The following is a 20786-nucleotide window of genomic DNA, read 5'->3' as shown; positions in this document are numbered from 1 at the left end:
CACATGGTGATGGTGGTGACTTGTCTCGTCGTCGTCAACGCTCTCGAGGGCCAAGCAGCGGCGCCGCCGGATGGCACGTTGCCATCCCCGACCTCGACCATGGCGTTAGACGCTATTCCCTAGATCGCAGGAGGCATGCTATCACGGCGTCCGGCGGGAGCCGAAGGCGCTCCGAGTGACCCGCCATCTCGAACCTGAGAGCTGCCATCGAGTTTCGACAATGCCCTAAGGAGGCACAAGGCCGATTAGCGAGGGTTTCGTGCTGCGGACAACAACAGCTTATATGGAAGGTCGCCTTGACACGACTCCTTCGTTCTCCCCGAAAGTAGAAGGAAGAGATGCATGTAATTATGCAGGACACATGTGTGTAGCTACAGGCTGCCTCGGTACATGTACCTTGCGTGCCGTTTTCTTGACCCCAATGTTGCTCTGCCAGTTGGGTTAATTATGCGTCGCCTCGGGCGCTTGAGGGGTCGCTGTGATAGCATCAGTGCGGCCGTAGCGTCGGCGGTGGAGTGGAGGGCACATTAGGAGCCGAAACACGCGAGTCCTGGTTGCGGATCGTTGCCCCAGGGGGCAAGTCGTAACTAGGCCCCAAGCTGAAGGCAGCCCCCCGAGAGGCCTTCCTCTACGATGTAACCCCTCGGCAAAGGCTTAATTCTTCTCGGCAAGGCTTGATTACCTTGGCAAAGCTTGATTCGTGGATGATGCACACTGCCGAAATCGCCTTCCTTTTCCTCCGCCATCGACTGCCACATACAGTTTCTGCATCTGCCTGCGGTCCCGTTATATCCGCGCTTTGCTCCGAAAACAGACTGCCATGGGCCCCCCGGACTGCTCACCCCCCTTCCTGGCAAAAATTCCGATCACTGGCTTGGGGTACTCGGGCGCGAGCTCACGCTTTTGCTTCGAGGAGAAATCATGACAATGTTACTCGATGGATATTAACCGTGTCATGACGCCATGAATCCATGAAAGCGCATGCTATGGGCTCTCTTTTGTATAATTATTAATTAGTAGTCCGAGAGGTGAATTGCGTCGGTCCGTCTCTATCGCAGCACCTCGGCATCCAGGGCAAGGCAAATACCTAACTTAATTAGCTCAAAACAGCCTCCCAATTCTCCTCCTCTATGGTCTCGATTGCCCGCGCATGTAGTGTGCCGACAAACAGAATCCAGATCGAACGCTTGGGTGATGGGGCAGTTTGCGGCCTGGAACACGGCTCCCTGGAGTGCGAGCCTCCTCTCAACCTAGACCAGTCCCTCTACCTCGGCGAAATGCTGTGCTTGTTTTAGTGGTCACACTACCTAGGTTACCTGAGGGTCCCTCGAACTGTCGCTCTAAGCTATAAACAGTATCTCCCGAGGGGAATGGGCTCAGAGAAAGATAACGATACCATATACACTGATACTTTATCTTGCTGATGGAGGTCTGGTTGTAGTATTCAAAATAGTTCAAAAGATCGATGTCCTCTATCAACGTTTGCTTGCCCTGTGGTTCTGTATAAGAAGAAGATGGGCACAAAGAACCCACCGTTTGCAGGCATCCACAGGGCTTATCTAATCTAACCTTACATGATGGACGTGTCTACGTACTGCATCACTTGCCTTGAGGAACATCTTGGCAGGACGAAACGAAAAAGTAGCTGGAAATAAAAGATACAAAGAAGAGAGACATGGTGTAGGTCGCCATTTCCCATGACCATGTTGAGCGAGACAGCATCTTCGATATAATTTCCCTAGAGGTCAAGCATACTTCAGATAGGGAGTAACTACAAATCTCCCTATTGTTAAAGCTAGATGGTTCTGCCATCTGTTCTAATCAATATCATGATTTGTTTGGCGTTATCCTTGTGCAGTACTGCTCACAAATCCTTCGTTCACCTTCATCAGCAGCACATCTCAGTTCAAGTTATCCGAGGGAGGCGGGGGTGGATGAACCAACCCTAACCCCCTTCTGCCATTCTTTGTGTGCCAGGTCCGCGTCCATCCATGGGCTGCAAGTCGTGAGATGCGGCTCTGAAAGCCTTACGTGCAAGTCGAGAGCAACGGCGGGGTAAGGGCGGGAATAAGGGGATAAATGGTGCCCGGGCGGGGAACATCTAGTGCTGCTCGTCTCCCCGCGCGCCATCCTTTTCAGTTTCTGCCTTGCCTACTTACCTACATATTCTACCTGCCTAAGGTTAAAGCGGGAGTATACTAGACACGAAATTGGAAGCAGAATATGGTTCGAGGCTCCGTCTCCACCTATCGCCTGAGGAGCGACCATCTCGAGGAGTATTTAAAGTCCCAGTTCCGCGGCTATGAGAAATTTGATGTCCAAGTAGGTGCTTGAGATTGCCCTCCTTACTAATCAGGCGAACCGCTGTTTGATTTGGCGCGCTGACGGATGCTCGCGACAGCTCTCGGCAGACGGCAAGGAGTTCTATACTTTTAACACGCCTTCCGCCTTGACAGAGGTGTGTGGCGATGCTCCCCCGATGATCAGGGAAGGGGCATAAATCGGGCAATTGCTAACGTGGCACAAATCCAGGAGCAGCTGAAGTATATCGATGAGCATGTGCGGCTTAAGCATGACGATGACGCCGATTTTCTCTAACTTTGAGTTCGCTAGAGCCTTGGTACCAGCAAGGTCAGACAGAAATCGATCAGTGAGGGGTAACCCGCGAGGCTTTTGAGACTCCTGTGTGCTGTACAGTACATACAGTACAGTACGGATTACATACGGTACCTTACAGACAGAATAACTGAGAACTTCAGGGGGGAACTGCTTTTAGCGCTCAGCCTTAGAGTCGCGTGGTTACTATGTAGTTAGTCAGTATTATGCGCATGATTGGATGAACTCCGCATCGCCGCAATTGCCCACCCCGGTTGTGGCCTCGGGTCGGACACGGCCGGGCGCCCTCACAGCCTCACACACTTTTCGCAAAGGGGGCGGCACAGAGTGATCACAGGGTCTATGTCCGTACGCGGCCGCGCTTGTGAGCTTGCATGTGGGTTAATGAACGAGTGATAAGCGTGAAGGCAAGGTACCGAGTATGTATGTACGGATTACATACGTATGTACGGATTACATACGTATGTACGGACGTACATACATATCAAGGATCAGCAGCGAACCCGCTGAGGCCCACGGCCAGGGGAGCAACCGCGTTCTCCGGTTGGTGGACCACAGTCCTCCCTCAGCTGAGCTGGTGGGGCAATCCGCCTCCAAGGCATAATGAATTCAGTAACCAGATGGATAGACCACGCAAAAGCGCCTTGACTACGAGACGACTTGTAAGGAGTGTATATCCTTGACGCATTGCTAAACACCCTGCCCACCTTACCTAGTCGATCTTGCCTACTTCTTCACGACCTGCCTCTCAAACAGCCAAGGTCGACAACCTGAGTTGCGTTCCCTAGCCTCCTAGCTTGGGCATCTCCATAACGCGGTCGCACCAACGAGGGCTGCTGTTAGTCGAAGGTCACCTGGCGACGTACCATGGCCGACGTTGAAGATATTTCTGCACAATTTGCTACGGCGTGGCAGCGGGCAAAGGAATATCCTCTGACCGTTTTGAGAACCGAGGTCTTTGGTCATACGCTGAAATGTTTGCAAGAACGCCTAGGCCAGGATGGCTTATTCCGCCCATCTTCCAAGATGTTGGCCGTGCGCGATCTACAAGTGACGGCTACTAAGTTCGACCGAGGACGATTTCTGAAGAGTGTTGATGATGTCGAAGCTCTACGCGACCCAGAGGAGAAGGACCCCTGGTGGCGGTTCATGTCAGTGAGACTTCGATTTTTCTCTTGCCCTCCCTCTCCTGAGAATCTGGAGTGACTGACCCGGCGTAGTTTCCTACGCGCACACTCATCAAGGGATTCTCTCGGTTGCTCTAGAGAACAGCTCGCGATGCTGTTGACCTACCATCAGGTGATGCCCTCGTTCCTGGACTTGGTCTTCACCTTCAGGGCCCGGAGCCGGCCACTCAACTACGCCATCTTCCGGCAAGAAAACTACCTCGACAAGAACGCACCGTCCCTCCCGCTTCCGCATTTGGGGAGATCGGGCATACAGGTGCAGCACGCTTTCAACCTTCTCACGGTTGAGAAGAGTGACCAGGCTCAGGAGAGAAACCAGTGGCCGCTGCGCCATGCGGCTTTGTACCATTCTCTCGACTTGCAGACCGGCCGGGCCGTCTACATTCTTTTGAAAGGCGATTCCGGGTTGGCAAGCCGCATAAAACATGCAACAGAGACCAACCGACATTTGCGGCCCGACTCGCCGAGGACGGCAGAGCAATCCTTCATAGCGAGCCTGCAAGTTCATCTCATCATGCTCGAGTGGAGCGTTGAGAACTGGAGCGAATACATCGACAGCATGGAAGGCACGCTCCGATCCCGGTCCGTCGAAGCCAAGGTTGCTCCCGTGGCGACGGTGACCAGCCCGGTAAACCTCGCACAAAGCTTGCAGCGCCGAGGCAGCAGCTTCCCCCCTCGAGGGCCTTCGCGAACGTTCTCCCGCCAGGGCACCGTACACACTCTGACATCTCAGCCGGCCACCATGAGCCGTGACAACAGCAACCCGCAGGGCATGCTCCGTGAGCAGCCGTCGGAGCCGAAGACGCCCTCGTCACCCACGTCCCCCGCTTCCCCCGCGTCCTCCAGGTTCCCCCTTCCGCCGATCCAAACCGTGAGCCGACGAACCTCGTCGTCCGGCTTCCCAACCCGCGCCGTCCGTCGGACGCTCTCGGGCATCGTTCGGCGCGTTTCGGGGGGACTAGAGAACGGGGCGGCTTCGATCCAGCAACAGGAGGCTGCCGAGGGAGAAGAAGAGTCGGACGAGGTGATCAGTCAGCTGGCTGAGCTCGAGAACCGATTCTCGTTCAACGAGCTGCAGAGACTCAGCCTGACGGCCGACGAGATCAACCGGTCCATCCTGGCGCTGGAGCAGAGCAGAGACGTCATTGTTCAAGTCCAAGACCAGTACCGGGCCGTCACGTCGTCCCGTGCCTTCAAGAAGCTGCTGGACGGGAATAAGTGCAAGACCGAGGCGGCCGTCTTCTTCCGTCGCGTGAGCCGCATCCTCCACGACATGGAAGTCCACCGCCGCCGCCTGCTGGACCTCGCCCGCACCGCGGAGAACGACAAATACATGGTAAGTCCGGCGGCCGGCGGCACCACCGGGACGACCTAGGTGCTCCTCCTGAACGTACCCATCTCTGCATTCACCCGTTTTGTCCTCCTCGCCAGACACCTTGCCGCTAACCTCGGAACAATAACCCTTGTGGCTTCCAGTTCGAGTCCCTCAACCAGCACACCAGCATTCAGACGTCCAAGGCGTTCCAGCTCGTGGCACACACATCGAGCGAGCAGATGATGCAGTGGACGCTCAAGATGCACGAGATTGCCGTCAAGACCAAAAAAGAGACGCTGTCGATGCACGTCATTACCATTTTCACCCTCATCTTCCTCCCGGGGACATTTATTGCTGTAAGTCTACGTTTAATTAGTTTCTTCCTCCTTTTTGGTTTTGGCTAGTAATTATTAGACGTTCTCTTGTGTTTTTGTTCTTTTTTCCTTTCATTTCTGTTCTCTTACTCAACGTGGTAATAATAACCAAAAAATCAAAAGCTGTCTAACCATGTCCTCCAGACGCTGTTCAGCAGCGGCGTGCTGCGATGGGATGAGGACGGCACGCTCGGGTCCGACTGGGTCGTGCGCCGCGACGGTATCCGCCTCTTCCTGTCCATCTGCGTGCCACTGACTGTCGTCACCGTCTCCATATGGGCCGCCGTGTACGGCGCCGCCCGCCGCTGGGCCAGGCGTCACGGCAGAGACGTCGGCCTTCCCGGGTATGCCGACGAGAGAGGTATCGTCGTCGCCGCGGGTCCGCAACAACAGGCAACGCCCCGAGACGAGAAGTCGGCTGCCGGGCTGGGCTTGGTGGGCGTATGAAAGAAGAATAAAAGGGGGAAGAATGGGGAAATGAGGCTGAGCGCGGGTTCCCGCGTTAAATATTAATGAGAAAGGAAAGGACCGATCTCCTGTCAAGATGCTGGTGGTCAGCCCGCAGGCGGGTAATCAAGGCTTCAAAACAAGGTTTGTTTGATGCCCGAAATGAGGGTGGGAACCCTGGCGGTCGATTTGGGATAGCAACGGTGGGATGATTCAGCCTCCAGGTAGGTTTCACAACGTAATTAATTAATAGTTGGTACGCACGGTCGTTTGTTTGGCACGCAGGGTAGAATTGGTATGTATAGTATACGGAAGAAGTCTTTTGAACGAACCCTGAACCTTTACTCGGGGCTCTTCGCGGCGATGGCGGTTGCAGTTTTGAGCCGTGGTTCATCATGACCAACACGTGGTGCGTGCAAGAACCCAGAGATGGGGGAAAAGGAGGCACTGCACCTGGCAAGGTCATAGACAAATCCGGCAATAATTAACGGTGGGCAACCTGAAGGAGGCGGTCTGAAGCAGGGCAAGAGGGGAATGTGTTCCTCTTGCACACAACACAATGTGTATTCTGCCGTCCAATGGTGCAACTCGTTTCAGTCTCGAGAAGATTGACATGCCGTATGTACGGATGTACTTTGGTTAAACTACGAGTTTGAGATCTGGTCACCCAGCACATGCAGGGGTCCCTACCTACTATGGTAGGTGTCCGTACTATAACGCAGCACCGCGGAGGCCGCACGAACTCGGTGGAGAATCTGCTGCAGGGGCTAACCCTGCAGTCGGAAACTACACTATGTATGTATGTATGTACCTATGTAATTACTCAGTACAGATGTACGGATTACTCTGGGAGTGTATTCCTAATCACCCTTGAACCCCCACGACAGGCCCGCCAATCGGTTCATCCCGCAATTCTTGGCCCACGGTGCCTTGGTGCAAGCAAGATCCCCGTAAGATCCCCGCAAACACAAACTCGAGGATTTAGAACCGCGAGCCTGTTGACTTTGATGGAATTTTGATTTTTCCAGAACACGACAGTCGGGCTTGGGAACGCAGATGCACGCCAACCTATGGTGCCTCTTGACGAGCACCGGGATCTCTTCAGCTTTTTCCCCGCTGAGGGCCTGAGGCCGGCGCAAAAAGTGCGCCGATGCCACCCTACTGCAGTTAGTTATTCACCCCACCACTAGCAGTCGACGAATCAGCTAGGGTCTGGGGCCGAGAACTGCCACCACAGCTGCACGACGCTTAAACAGTCCACAGCTCAGCCGTCCCAAGGAAGGAGACAAGGCTCTAGACGGCACTATGTTTTCTGTTTCCTTGATTACCACCACGATTCAGTGGCCGATTAGGACTCCTTGTCAATTATATCTTGTGCCGACAGGACCCCTACGCAGTACTGGTCCACGAGGGAGGCGCAAAACAAGGGTCTCTCTTGCCCAAGACAATGCGGGGCACTGAGTGACAGCGTTTCGAGAGAGACGCGCGCGGGGTCGTCCAGGAAATCGTTAGGAAACCTGTCGTCGCCGCATCCCCCAATCGCCTGTTGCTCGCTCGCTCACTCTCCGGCTGAGTCGACCACCGCGTCGCACCTCCGCGATGGCGGCCGTCACCAATCCGGACCCTTTTTTTCGGTTCTCCGAGTTTGTCAACGAGGCCAAGTCCAAACACGTGGGACATGATATTGCCGGAAACGCCAAACCATACGTACCGCTCAGCGCCCTATCCGAGTACTGGACGCCGCATCGGATCTCCAGCGTGCTTCGTGCCATCCCGGGTCGTCTCAACGTCGACCCCGGCCTCATCCGCTCGTCGTACCTGCGCATATTTTCCACTCTCGTATACACCGGCCCGGACACCGTTGGCAGCCTAACGAATCTGTTTATCAGCCGCAACCTCGATGACGATTGCTTCCCGCGGCACACCCGACCCAACGAATGGCCGGACGAGGCCTTCTTCTGCAAATTCTTCGACAGCATCGCGCCGCACCAATGGCAGTTCTTTCCGTTGCCCTTCCATCCCCATAAGCTCCACGACCGCCATCTCCACAAGGAATACATCCTGCCCATCGACCCCGTTACGGAAATCGACCACAGCAGCGCGGCGAGCATCCAAAGATTTGACATTCACGCTGAGTACAACGACCTGTCACCCAAGGTGCGTAACGCTGTTCCCGATTGACTAAATGGCTCTCCTCTACTGCTCTGAAGCAATCGGCCGTCGCCGACTGCGCCAGAGAGCCATACCGATCGGGGATGTCGATAACTGACGTGGCGAGTTCTGTGTAGGACGAGCACGGCCGTCCCACTCGTTCAACCTTTGTCCTCAAAATTTACCACGGACGGAAGCACGAGGCTTCGTATGAAAACGAGTACCGTGTGTTAGACCAGCACCGGCGCAACCGGTCTCCGAATGTAGTTGAGTTGTACGGCTCTTTCCGTCAGCTCGAATCCTACTGTCTGATACTGGAATACGCGAACGCCGGCAATCTGGGCGAATATTTTGAGAACTGCCAGCCGCCTCGCACAGTCGAGGATGTCGCTGCCTTCTGGAAGAGCCTCTTCCAGGTCTTTCAGGGCCTGGAGAGGATTCACCAACTCATGCTGTACGATGGAGAAGAATATATCAAGGGGTAGGTGTTGGGCGGCCTGTTTTTCAGGCGCATTCAGCAGCCGAGTGGGCTAACCTATCTCTCTGGCGTCCCTGCAGCATCCACGAGGATATCCGACCGGAAAACATTCTCCTCATCAAGGGCCTGTCTCCCTACCACTTTGTCCCGAAGCTGGCCGACTTCGGCCTCTACAGCCGCGTCAGAACGGTGAAGTCGAGGTCGAGCGGGTCCGGCTTTGGACTGGATCGCTACGGCAACCAGCGGTTCAGTAAGTGGCCTCGAGCGCTCGTCGCGTCCCACTGTGGTGTCTCGCCCGCCTAGACTAGGTCAGGTATTTGCAGAACGCTGACGGTTTCCGTGTGCCGCAGGCTCGCCCGAGTGTTCTCACCATACGATCCAGCGGCACAAAGGCATCAACATGATCACCACGCTGGCCGATATCTTCTCTGCCGGGGCCATTCTCAGCCACGCCGCCGCATGGGTGATCGGAGGCAGAGGGGAACAACAGCGATACTTCGAGCAACGCAAGGCCTATCACGACAAGAATCATTCCCTGTTCAAACACAGCGGCTACGAGGGCTGCTTCCACGACAGCATCCAGCCGATACCCGTCGTTGCCCAGCACCACCAGAGCTTTCTTCGGCGCCTCATGCCCGGGGACGACGTCACCCCGAAAGTGATTGAGCTGATTGAACGATTCATGCTCAGGCAGTCGAACGACCGTTTACCGGCGAGGGACCTCCATGAGAGGTTCGAGCAATTTCTCGCCATCCGGTCTCTGGCGTCGCCGTCCTCCCTGACGCCCAGCACCACCGCCACCACCGACGCGACGCCGCAATCTTCTTGCTGGTCCGTGCAGGTCGCCGCGTCACCATCAACGACGAACGGTCGGATCATCTCGCCCCCGGCCGACCCTCCCTCCACCGCCGCAGCCAATCCAGATCCCAACACGAGGCCTGCTCTGCGGGTTCTTGTAACGTCTCACGACGACGGCACGACGGCGCCGACGGTACCGACGGCGGAACCGACGGCCAGAGCATCCGCCCCGCCGTCCCCCGTCTCCCCCGCCACCACGCCGGGCTCCCAGATCGGCGTGTCCGAGATCCATCAGTACAGGTCGGACGTCCGGCAGGGGCGGCCCGCGGACCCGAGAACGGCGCAGCTGATCGAGTACCTGGAGCACAACCTCAGCGGGCGCGACCAGTTCTTCTTCGTTGACGACTCGCGCAGCATGGGGCAGCTGGGGCGGAAGACCATCGCGGACGGGTTCCAGGCGCTGGCCTGCCTGGCCAAGCGGCTGGACCCGAACCGGGTCGAGCTCGCCTTCGCGTCACAACCGCGCCGCGTTTACCGGGCCCGGCACACCTCGGACCTGCACCAGCGCGTCGCCGACTGCGCCTACAAGGGCGATGGCGGTCTGATGGAGGCCCACCTGGGCGATCTGGTCGACTACAAGATCATCCCGCGCCTGCCCTACCGCCTTCTCGGCTTCAACATCAACCTACGGGCTCGACACAAGGTCAGCATCTACGTCCTCACTGACGGGAACTGGGGCCCCGCCGACTGCGGCGGGGACGCCTGCGGCGTAGAGCGGCCCGTCCGGAGACTCATCGAGGAACTCCGGAAGCGCGGCCTGGATCGCACCCAGGTGAGCCTGCACTTTATCCGCTTCGGCAACAAGGAGAACGGGCGGAAACACCTCGAGCGGCTGGATGATTTTGGGAGGCAGGACGGCTGGTACGTTATTTCCAAAACTCCACTCCCTTAATTATCCAATCATCATAATGCACTAATTAATTAGTTGAACCCTACCTGACCGATCTTATCGTGTACAATACATACGTCCATAAAAGGGCCACATGCTGACTCCAATGCCAACAGGGATATCGTCGATGTTAAACATATCGAATCAGACGTTGCCAGCATGATCATCGGCCCTTTAAGCCGCGCCAACGACGATATCCAAGCGATCTGATAATAGTCCATGAGGGGCGTTTTAGGGTCGTCTGTGGGGGTGCCGGGGCAGCGCCCTTTTGTATCCTTCTTTTCCCACTTTCTTTTCCTCTCTTTCTCTCTCTCCCTTACTCTCTATATTTCTCTTTTTCTTCTCTTTTTGTGATAGACATTCTTTTCTTGTTCCCTTGCTTTTTTGGGGTATTCTAGAGTCGGGCGTGGAATACGATGATACCAGTGGGTCGGCGTTTCATACCAGGTGGTGCGATTGTTCTCGAACTCGTTGATTTTTGAGGCATTGAATGTAACTATGTGCATGCGTGGATTACATAAGGTAGGTATCTAGGTGTATGTAAGTACGCATATGCCGGTCAATGTCAAGATCTCGGTTTGTAAATGCTATCTCTGATACCGAACTTTTCTGAATGTGAAAGCGCCATTTGCTCTCGGGCGTTTCCGCATCATAACGGACCACGGAACTTCCCGTGTAATGAAGGAGTTGTTTAATTAACCAGGCTCTGGCTCAGCCAGCGTACAGGGCATCTCTTTGAGCAAACTTGTCAGATGCTCTGTTCTGCTGAACTCAATATGAGACCCGTGAGCCTACTTGAAGGGTGGATAAGCATCACCATAAGCTGCTGCCTTAAACTAGGGTTGAGAGCACTCTGTCATCCTCCGTGCGTGCCAGGGCAGGATCGGCGAGCCAAGCCTTCTGATTCTGGACAGGTATATATATGTAATCCGTACATAGTATGTATGTAATCCGTACTAGTACGTCTACGGATCACTCGGATCGCCCCTGCAGTTGTTGGATCCCATTGTGACTGGCGTCGTCCAGGGTTCTACAATTAATACGGACGTAATCTGTATTGTGGTAGGGAGCCAAAGTTTCACCCCCTGCCCAGGTACCGACCAGGGCACCACGGAAAAACTCCCTAGTTACACATTCCGGGCAGTACGGAGTACCGCCACCCATTTACAACCACTACATCAGGGAGTTAGTAAAACTCCTGGAAAAAAAGTAGATAACTAGGAAACTATTGTCACCAGGATACGCATTTCATTTTATCTATCTGTTGGAAATGTGGTTTAATGGTAGTTATGGTGTCTTGATTCTAGCTCTGAAGCTTGGTATACTCTTCAAGTTGGATTCCCGGTAATACCCTGTAATACCAGATCAGGGGGTCAAACTTACCCATCACACCATAGTAATCCGTACACGGTTTACTAATTAATTAGAGCTCCATCCCACCCCTCCCCGGTTTCAATTGGCGGCCAAGATCGTCTCGCGCTCCAACATTGGAAACGTGATGAAGCTGCTGCGCTATCTCAGCATTGCGCTGCCCTGCCTCGGGGCGGCGAACGCGAGACCGCGCGTATTCGATAGCAAACACCACGTGTCATACCACGGGCTCGACCGCAATGGGATTGAGGTCTTCCTTGGGATCCCGTACGGCCAGGACACGAGCGGTGCCAACCGCTTCAAGCCGCCCAGGAGGCATGTTCCTGTCCCCGGGACTGAGATCGAAGCGACCTCCTACGGCCCCAGCTGCCCGCAGCAGTTTGGGCAATGGGCGGTCCCCATCTCGTTGGACAACATCACGGATGTCTCCGAGGACTGTTTGCGGCTGAACGTGGCGAGACCGCGAGGCACACACCCATGGGACCGGTTACCGGTCATGGTGTACATCCACGGCGGCAGCTTCTGGGCGGGGAACAACCATGATCCCACCATCCTGCCGGACGGGCTCGTCCTCGAGTCGGTGCGGAACGGGCTGCCTGTCATTCACGTCGCCATGAACTACCGCCTCGGCTGTGAGTGAACCCAGACACCTGGACAAGCTTGGTTTTACCTTTCCCCTCCGCCTTCCACAGGCCACGCTGTATCGGTGACTAATGCCAGTCTCCGTCCTTCTATTACATACAGTCTTTGGATTCGCGCAGTCCGGCGCGCTTGAGTCCGAGGGTTCCGAGAATGCCGGTCTCAGGGACCAGCGGCTCGCTATCGAGTGGGTAAGGGACAACATTGAGCTGTTCGGCGGCGATCCGGGCAGGATTACCATCTTCGGGCAGTCTTCGGGCGGTATGTCACGCTTCCCCTTAGTGAGAGCCCAACACTCTCGAACTCGGTGTGTTTTTCTGACTCTTCGTCTGTCTAGGCCTCGCAGTTGGCCTGCACATAATGGCCTACGGAGGCACCAAGCCGGTCCCCTTTCAGCAGGGCATCTGCCAGAGCCAGGCACTCGAGCCCGGTATCACGGGAAACTTTACCATCACTGCCATGCAGGCCCTGGCAGACTATGTCGGCTGCAACGCGACGGATCTTCATTCCCCCGAAACGATTGCCTGCTTGAGGGCACTCGACACCAAGACCCTCCTCGACGCCAGCCTGGCTACCTATCGCGACGACCTCAACATCGGCGACATCTGGCTGCCCGTGGTCGACAACGACTTCCTCCCGGCCGCCCCCTCGACGCTGATCCGAGAGGGGCGCTTCGCCAACGTGACCACCATGATCGGCTGGTGCGACAACGACCTCACCTTCTTCACCGATCCCGAGATCCAGACGCCCGAGGACACGCGCGCCTTCATCTCCGGCTACGCCACCGGCCTGACCAGCGAAAACGTGGACAAGCTCCTGTCTCTCTACCCCGTGTCCGACTTTGTGAGCGCGGCGACCGACACCCTGTCCGCCGAGTTCTTCCGCGCCTCCAGGATCTTCCGCGACATCCTCATGACCTGCGAGCCGCTGTTTTACGCCGAACACATCACCCGGGCCGGCAACGCCGTCTACCTGTACGACTGGAACCAGACCATCCTCGAGCCCTTCCTCGAGCAGATGACGGGCCGGGCCGGCTGGGGGCCCATCCACACGGCCGAGTTCGCCTACGTCTTTGGCAACCTGTCGCATTACGACATCGACGGCTTCCCCTTCAACCCGTCCTGGGAGGACTATCAGCTGGCCGTCCGGGGATCCCGCTCCTGGTCGACCTTCGCCGCCACCGGCCGGCCGGGCAGCCTGGGGAGCCATGACACCTTCGCGGGGTTCGGGCCGGCCTTCCACCGCGGGGACAACACCACCTACGTCTTCGTCGCCGGCGGGCCGTCCGAGGGCCTCTCGGCCATTGACGGGCCGCATTCGGCGCCGGCGGTGCGCGCGCAGAAGTTGAGAGAGCGCTGTGCTTTCATCAACTCGCCCGAGATTATCGAACAGCTGGGGTATTAGAATAGAGAAGGGTTTTTCGTTTAATGTACAAGATGGGTGAAGTTTTGGGGGGTTGGGAGGGCCTATTAGGGAACACTGAGAAGCAGGATATTTATTCAAGTTGGAGATGTCCTGTTACCGTACCTAAATATTATGTGAGTTGATCAGAGTAAAGCACCACGAGTGCCTCCAGTATATTATTGCCGCTATCACAGTAGATAAAAAGTCAGTGGTCCGCGGTGCCACTCGTCATTCATAACACGAAGCCCCCTGCCAGGTCCATGATTCGGTCAGGATCGATCTGGTCTCTGATCTGGCGCAGTCGTCCGGCGTTTGTCTCCCCATACAGCTTTTCGGCACTGGTACCGGACAGCGCGTAATTCGGATAGTCCGGGAAGTCCTCCCTGTAGATGCCCTCCTCCGTGGCCACCCGCTTCAACGTATCTAGCGTCTGGTGGATCTGGCCATACCAGAATTCGTCCTCGCTCGGGCTCAGCCACGCAAAGTACAAACTGAACTAGTAATCAACGCTCTTGATTTAGTCCAAGGTAGTACACAGCGCGATTGCGACAAGGTTTTCTAACAAGCAGTGTGGAGAAAAAAACAGAGAGAGGGGGGGTGGGGGAGGGCCAAGGCGTAATTACCGGCAAGAGAGAGTCAGAATGTGGAAAGGCGCTCGGCGTCGCATGCCTGCCGTACTGGAGGAACGGCTGAGTGTCGTAGTTGATTGTGGTGCCGCCATGCAGGGCGGCGATCTTTCCCATGTTCTGTGCGCGCGACGCGGAGTGTCAGTGCCCTTTTTGAGAAATAATAATGCCGTGACTCTCTCTCTCCCACTTGCAGGAGATCAGGAAGGGCTGCGACTAGACGGGGAAAGATAGGCACCAAGGTACATGAGATACCTACTTCTGCCTCTTGCCTCACTGTCTCCAGGAAGCGTCCTGTGATATCAGTCGTCGAGAACGTGGCAAAAGTGCCCCGGGAGTTGTAGACAATCTCGGAGGGGAAGCCCCGGATGAGATCCAGGAAGGACTTTCTGCCCGTGCTGTCACTGATGGTGGAGAGGCCGTCAAACAGGTTAAAAATCACGGGTTTCTCGGGCCCGTCATAAAAGAAGAGCACCAGCGCGGTGGGACCGAGCGCTGTCGTTCCGTCGACTGACGTGAGGACACTCGCCCTGGGGTCCCGGTTCTCAGAGGCAAAGCGCTCGGTTGCGTTGAGCAGCGCGGGAACCTGGCTCGCGGGATATATCCGAAGGCCGCCCTAGGTCATGTCAACGCCCGGCCCGTTCTGAACCGGAATTATGCGGTACGTAAGGTTGTGTCAACGGGGAATCGATTTAACTCACCCAGACCTCCGGGGGCTGCGGGTGTGTGTAGAATTCGGCCGAGGTCACTATCCCGAACCGATTCATTCCCCCCTTCAGAGCGAAGAACAAGTCACTATTGTGCTCTTGTGAGGCCGTGGTGATTGTCCCATTCTGAGTAAGCACCATCTCGTCAGCACGGAATTCATATCACCATCAAAATGCTAGGAACCCCACCGGAAGCACCACGTTGAACGTCTTGACCGTGTCGCTAGTCAACCCTATGGGGGATAAGAAAACGAGAGAAAAAAGTCAGCCACTCGCCTTCGAGCTAGACTTCCCAAGGCATCGAGCGGAATTCGGGCGTCATTACCATATTGGTTCGTTTTCCTAGTTGTTTACCTAGTTTAGCGAACAAAATATCACCCAAGAGGTATGGCTTGCATAATTAAGCCTTCTTACCAGGAATAGCCGCCACCAAGAGTGAAGCCACCGATTCCAGGCCCGGGAACTCTGCCGCCGACTACGTTCACTCCGCTGTCCGCTAGGGTTTCAAACACATCTACCCATGTCTTCCCGCTTGGTTAGCAGACATGCTCGTTGCAGAACCTATCGCCGTGCCGCCGTCAACTCCCGCCCCCTCCTCCCCTTTCCTTCCTCCGCTTACCTGACCGAAACCGATCGTGACGGTTGTTTTGTCTTCGGAAAGCTTGGTCTGATTAAAGCGTCTCAGGGTGATATGGACGCCTTTGGTGCTGGAGAATCCCACATTCGAGGCGTGCCCTCCCGAGTAGACGGCGAAAGGAGTACGAGAGGCACCCACAATCTGAAGGACCAGCGATACGTCCTCGACCGAACCCACTTCAGCAACGCAGGCTGGAATTTCGGTCGAGGAGTTGAACCAGTGATGGATCCTGTCGGAAAAGGTCACACCTTGGACTGAGAGTAGGGTGGTTAAAGACAAGCCAGCTGCTATGTGTTCGTGGCTGGAGTCAATGGGGTAAGGAGAAGCTCACTGGGGTAGATCACATCGCTCTGCTGCGAGACTCTGTCCTTTATCTCATTGCAAATTGCGGTGTAGTCGCTAATAGCAGCAGAAACCTGGAGTGCTGACGCCAAGATACAAATCAGCGCCGAAAGTAGAGGGAATCGAGCCATGGCTGGATCGGGCTGGTGAACTGATAGGGCAAATCTAAGAGGGAGAGGGATAGAAAACAAAAGGGGGGGGAGGGGAGAGGGGGACGACACAACGATATCGTGGAGAAGAAAATGCTTAGCCACAGATCTCCACCTGTCTTTCCAGCATTTGGAGCCGAATCACCGGCGTTTGTTGTGCGTTTTGTATGGGGACCGGCCAGCGTCGGTATCAGCATCCTGCTCGGTGGGAGCGGGATGCTGAGCAGGCTTCTTCAGAACCACGGATCACAAGGACTGCTCACGTTTGCTCAGAACCACTTATCAGAGCAGGTTCATGCACGCCTCATGCCGAAAAGGTTGCTCTTCTGAGACACTATCCCTCTAAACTGGAACATGACCCACGTAATAGCAAGAGGAGGGGCTTGACTGGGAACAAGGTAAGTAATTATGTGTTGTACACTGTTCACATGAGTGGCCAGAGCTATTAAGCAAGGGGGGTTGTGCGGTTCAGGATGCCGCATGGGTTGGCAGATCTTCATTGTGAAAGGCGCGGTCTAACCTTTGCTACTGGGCCGGGAAAGAAGCAAGGAAGATTGGCTTTCCATATTATGGAAATGGTAGCATGGGAAAGAGACGATGGCGTTAGGTTCTTTACGATATTAGGACCGGTGAGACAGACCAGACACCCAAGTTTGCACACGTGAGAAAGACTCGGGCAGGTTTTAAGAGCTGTCTTCGCGCTGCTCCTCGAGCTCTTCGCCGGACTCGGACATGTCGAACCATTCGTGTTTCCATATATCCTGTTCGTCCAATGCATATCCGTTGACACGCAGCCAGCCGAATATGCCCCGTGTCGCATTCTATGACACAAAATCTTTCTCGCGGTCCAAAATTTTGTAATCAATAACGGGGGTTTGCCTCGAATTTGGTGTCTGTTGTGCAAGCGGAGCGCTTGGGCGTTGCGTACACGTGGTGCCGTCGAGCTCTTGGTAGGTTGTGTCTCCAACACAGTCCCATATGAATCCCTGGTATCGAAGCCCGTGTGGCCTTGGACAGAGCCACTACCGCCGAATAGCTTCGGATGGTTGACTGCGTTAATAGCACAAACCGGCAGCCTGGCTGGAGCCTTACCGACCACGGAGCAAAGAACGTGTCCTAGTCCAGCAACATGGTCGCCTGCCAGCTCTGGTCCGGAGATAGGATTTCTTGAGGCCACGTTGATCTGCACCTGTTGGTGAAAATGCGGTAATCCATATTCGCAGCTTGGTTGCGTCGACGCCCAAGAAGAACGGCCCGTCGCATAGACTTGGCTGTGTTTGGCGTACTTGGCGTGTTCCAGATGCAGGTTGCGTGGGAAGGAGGGGTGCTGACGGAACGCGCTTTGGATGGCGAAGTAGGAGAGTGGAAGGCATGGTTGCTTGATTAATTCCGGCATGATAGACTGCAGACCAATACAAAAACCTACCAACTTGTACGGCAATTCGAACCACAGAAGATCCCTTTGTTTGATAGCTTTGGCCACTCACACGGATGGTGTTTAGTGTACAGCACAAAATTATACATCAGAGGCGCTTCGATACTAGACACGAGCGAGGAGGATAGAGAGGAACGTGGCCTTTAAACCCCTTACTTGTCACTGAGTCTTGGGTTGGAAGAAGGTGACGTAGGATGGTGTACATTGGTAGAATCTCCTAGAAAAGCAAGTAACTAGGCCTCTATATACTCTGTCTTAACGGGACCGTTAAGGGTGTCAGAGCATTTATGTGCAAAATTCGGGCCTTTGTCGACTATGTTTCTATTGCTGTAATTAGATGTTTCGCTCTCGGGATAATAATGACGGTGACAAACCGGCAAGTCAGGCATTCCACTAACCACGGCGACATTCAGATAACGATACCAGTTTCCTTTGCGTTGCTGGGGAGGTAGGATTGGTGTTGCAGTATAGGATGTAACCATTAATTATATTTTCTCTTAAGGGGGATCTTCGTTATGCATGGAAGGGAAATGGCATCATTTGGGAGCTCGAATGAACATGCCATCGTCTCGCCCCCTCCCCCCCTTGCAACGGGCCGCAAAAAGGCCGGCTTTGCCCTCGGCGGCGGCGCGGCTGTCGTCAGTTCTCACCAGCGTCGTCGGCAGCCTCGACGTCTGACAAGGCCTTCCACCCCAGCCAGATCCACTTGCCCTTCTCGCTGCCGCTATAGAAGTGAATGGCAAGTGGCTCTTCGCCCGGCGCCGGCGGGCTGTCCGGAGCATTGGTAGCGAGCACGCCGTACTGGGAGTAGCGCAGAACGTCATAGCCGGGAACCGGTCCCGGTGTCCCCCATGTCTGCCAGGCATGGATGAATCAGTAAAGTTGCTTCCTCACCGTTTGGTTTTTTTTCCTTTTGTTTTTCTCCCAAGTCTTTTTTCTTTTTCGACAGGATCGAAAAGGAAAAGGAAACTTACCCCGAAACCGGCTGCCTTCACGCCGCCGCCGCACTTGAACGTCGCGACATCGACGCCGCATTCGCCCGCCTCGATGCTCCGGAGTCGGAACTGGTAATCGTCGATCCGGTCGGCGGCGAAGACACCACACAGTGGCTCCTCGACCGTCCATTTTCCCTCGCTAGTCAAGCAGCCGAGGTCCTCATGGTCGCCGGTGTTGTGGAGGGCGCGAAGCTGGCCGTGGCCGGTGAAGCTCGGTGACCCCGAGGCTGCCGTCGGCGTGAGGAGGAGCGCGGTGAGCGCCAGTAGGAAGGCAGCCAAAGAGCGCATCATGTCGATGGGTGTTCTACACGTATCGTGGTAGCTTGGGGTGTCCGGTGGTGTTGAGGTGTTGGTATGACGAGGAATGTGACTTTGTGCCAGTGGATTTTTCCAAATATGGGAGTTGTGTTAAAAGACACACTCGAGCGTGGGGTGAGAGTGAGAGTGAAAGTGAAGGGAGAAGCAGAGAGCTACCAGGCGCGTTGGCACGGCCTCTATGTAATATAATATCCTGACCTATTTCCGTAATTTAGATGCTTGTTTCTTGAGGGATGCGGGAATGTGCTCAGGTACAATCCTTAGCTCTGTACGTAATTATACCTTACCTAGGTATGTACGGGAGCATTCTTTACCTGAACAATATCGCGCGCTCTGGATGACGCGCGCCACAGGAGCTTACCAACCGTTACCACAAACCGGGACAACGAAATTCGGAAAGTTCCTGCAGACAGTTCCCCGGAAAAAAGAAGATGGCTAATATGGCGGTTGCCCGATGTGTCCCACGGATGGTTCCTGCGAGCAGCAACTTCCGGTGTGGGAAGGTGATTTGCTGCGCGAACAGAATGTCTAATAATAGAGCTAATCAGGCGGTTAGGCGGTGCAGCCCCCAAATCAAGGTCTCTCTGTTACATGCCGCCAGCACCACATGTGACCAGGGCCCATATCCGGTGACCTACTGCTAGAGAAGAAAACGGGCTATACTGAGGTATACCATAGACGGAGGTTAACTGTCCTAGTCCCTTTTCGCACTCCTTCGGTCCGACCAGCGCTGAGCCAAGATCGGTAGAGACAGATCGGGTTCGCCCTGACCTTTAAATCTTCGTTTCACATGCTATCTGCCAGGTAGGAGCCCACTAGAACTTTCGCAATCGGCGAATTCTTTGTGTTTTCTTACGTTTGTCTCGTAGCTCCCCCGCATCAGATTTGTAAGCGGTTACCTTAGTCTACTCATTTAAGGTTGACAATCTGCCATTGGAAGACCCAATAAATATAGTACCGTTGCATTCCACCGTTGGCCCTCCAAAACCCCTCCCCGTTCACGTCCATGCTGACGTCGCACTGGCTGAGCAGGGCGGGTGGCAATTTGCCTGTCCGGCGGTCAGTGGTCCACTACCAGGGACGGAAATCCTTAACGTCTAATCCGTACTGTGTAGTGCGTGAGATGGAACTTGGCGTTGAGCTGGGGTTTTTCTGCGACATCGAGTCTGGTGCTATTTCCGGTCGGAGAAAGGGAAGAGTTCCCGGTTCTTAGACTGATAATTCCTCTTAATTATTACAAGCTCGAGCAGCGGCATGACTAATTAAGGCATTATCGAATCAGTCGACCAAACATTATATGCAAGGGGACCGATCGTGGCCTTCAACAAAGCCCACTGCTGATGGACGAGAAGGGCGCATCGCAATCCTGATGTCTGCTGACAAAGATACAAACTCATCTTGATCATGCAAGGTCTTCCCGTTTCCTGAGGGCCCGAGCGGATCAACTATTGGAACCAAGATGCGGTAGTGAAAGGGGAGAAAAGCTTGCTCACTTACGACTTATAAGTACATAACCAAGGTGTTCAGCGTCGCCTGCTGTGACGAAAAGTCCGGGGATCCGAATCCACGGAAGCATGCCACGTTCAAGTTTGCCAGTGACATCAGATAATTACGCTTTTGGTCATTTTTGTGGTTGATGATTGAGTGTCTGCCTAATAGATGATGATCCATCTAACGTTTCCCATCGGAAGAAGGCGTAAATTTATTAGTCCGAATCGCTTGGCCTGATTTGGTGTTCTGGAAGAATAAAATGAATAATACTCGGTACTGCTCAGTCCCAACTCCTCGCCATCATCTGTAAGGATGAACAAATGGATCCGTCTTTTCGCCCCCCCGCCCCCCCCCCCC

General features: G+C 54.9%; 6 protein-coding genes across 6 annotated transcripts; 3 read left to right on the top strand and 3 right to left on the bottom strand.

Annotated features, from left to right (window-relative positions):
• The first annotated feature begins 2139 nt into the window (after positions 1 to 2139).
• On the top strand, positions 2140 to 2999 carry P884DRAFT_215970 (uncharacterized protein). Its single transcript, XM_069439291.1, has 3 exons — positions 2140 to 2322; positions 2402 to 2458; positions 2533 to 2999. The coding sequence occupies exons 1-3, from the start codon at positions 2224 to 2226 to the stop codon at positions 2596 to 2598; spliced, it is 222 nt and encodes a 73-aa protein (XP_069302278.1). The 5' UTR covers positions 2140 to 2223; the 3' UTR covers positions 2599 to 2999.
• A 484-nt stretch (positions 3000 to 3483) lies between these two features.
• Positions 3484 to 10525, top strand: P884DRAFT_189846 (uncharacterized protein; the record flags this gene model as incomplete). Its single annotated transcript, XM_069437474.1, has 9 exons — positions 3484 to 3767; positions 3837 to 5139; positions 5280 to 5474; positions 5637 to 5905; positions 7514 to 8096; positions 8228 to 8571; positions 8649 to 8838; positions 8951 to 10287; positions 10432 to 10525. 9 exons carry the CDS (start codon positions 3484 to 3486, stop codon positions 10523 to 10525), a joined length of 4599 nt encoding a protein of 1532 aa, XP_069302277.1.
• A 1243-nt stretch (positions 10526 to 11768) lies between these two features.
• On the top strand, positions 11769 to 13954 carry P884DRAFT_235562 (Carboxylesterase). Its single transcript, XM_069439955.1, has 3 exons — positions 11769 to 12318; positions 12431 to 12586; positions 12663 to 13954. Exons 1-3 carry the CDS (start codon positions 11814 to 11816, stop codon positions 13727 to 13729), a joined length of 1728 nt encoding a protein of 575 aa, XP_069302276.1. The 5' UTR covers positions 11769 to 11813; the 3' UTR covers positions 13730 to 13954.
• Positions 13750 to 16257, bottom strand: P884DRAFT_306171 (uncharacterized protein). Its single transcript, XM_069445104.1, has 8 exons — positions 16031 to 16257; positions 15682 to 15953; positions 15477 to 15586; positions 15252 to 15285; positions 15057 to 15188; positions 14702 to 14971; positions 14353 to 14475; positions 13750 to 14225 (listed from the first exon to the last, which is right to left on the bottom strand). The coding sequence occupies exons 1-8, from the start codon at positions 16170 to 16172 to the stop codon at positions 13962 to 13964; spliced, it is 1347 nt and encodes a 448-aa protein (XP_069302275.1). The 5' UTR covers positions 16173 to 16257; the 3' UTR covers positions 13750 to 13961.
• Positions 16258 to 16873: 616 nt separating this feature from the next.
• P884DRAFT_266466 (uncharacterized protein) lies at positions 16874 to 17586 on the bottom strand (the record flags this gene model as incomplete). Its single annotated transcript, XM_069442029.1, has 3 exons — positions 16874 to 17011; positions 17119 to 17240; positions 17283 to 17586. 3 exons carry the CDS (start codon positions 17584 to 17586, stop codon positions 16874 to 16876), a joined length of 564 nt encoding a protein of 187 aa, XP_069302274.1.
• A 556-nt stretch (positions 17587 to 18142) lies between these two features.
• On the bottom strand, positions 18143 to 18952 carry P884DRAFT_306159 (uncharacterized protein). The gene is made up of 2 exons (XM_069445103.1): positions 18600 to 18952; positions 18143 to 18480 (listed from the first exon to the last, which is right to left on the bottom strand). Exons 1-2 carry the CDS (start codon positions 18909 to 18911, stop codon positions 18265 to 18267), a joined length of 528 nt encoding a protein of 175 aa, XP_069302273.1. The 5' UTR covers positions 18912 to 18952; the 3' UTR covers positions 18143 to 18264.
• Positions 18953 to 20786: the final 1834 nt, after the last annotated feature.

Source organism: Thermothelomyces heterothallicus (genome assembly GCF_042370625.1).
Source record: "Thermothelomyces heterothallicus CBS 202.75 unplaced genomic scaffold P884_scaffold_1, whole genome shotgun sequence".
Taxonomy (NCBI): domain Eukaryota; kingdom Fungi; phylum Ascomycota; class Sordariomycetes; order Sordariales; family Chaetomiaceae; genus Thermothelomyces; species Thermothelomyces heterothallicus.
Note: the sequence above shows the minus strand (reverse complement) of the source record. Positions and strands in the feature narration are given on the sequence as shown.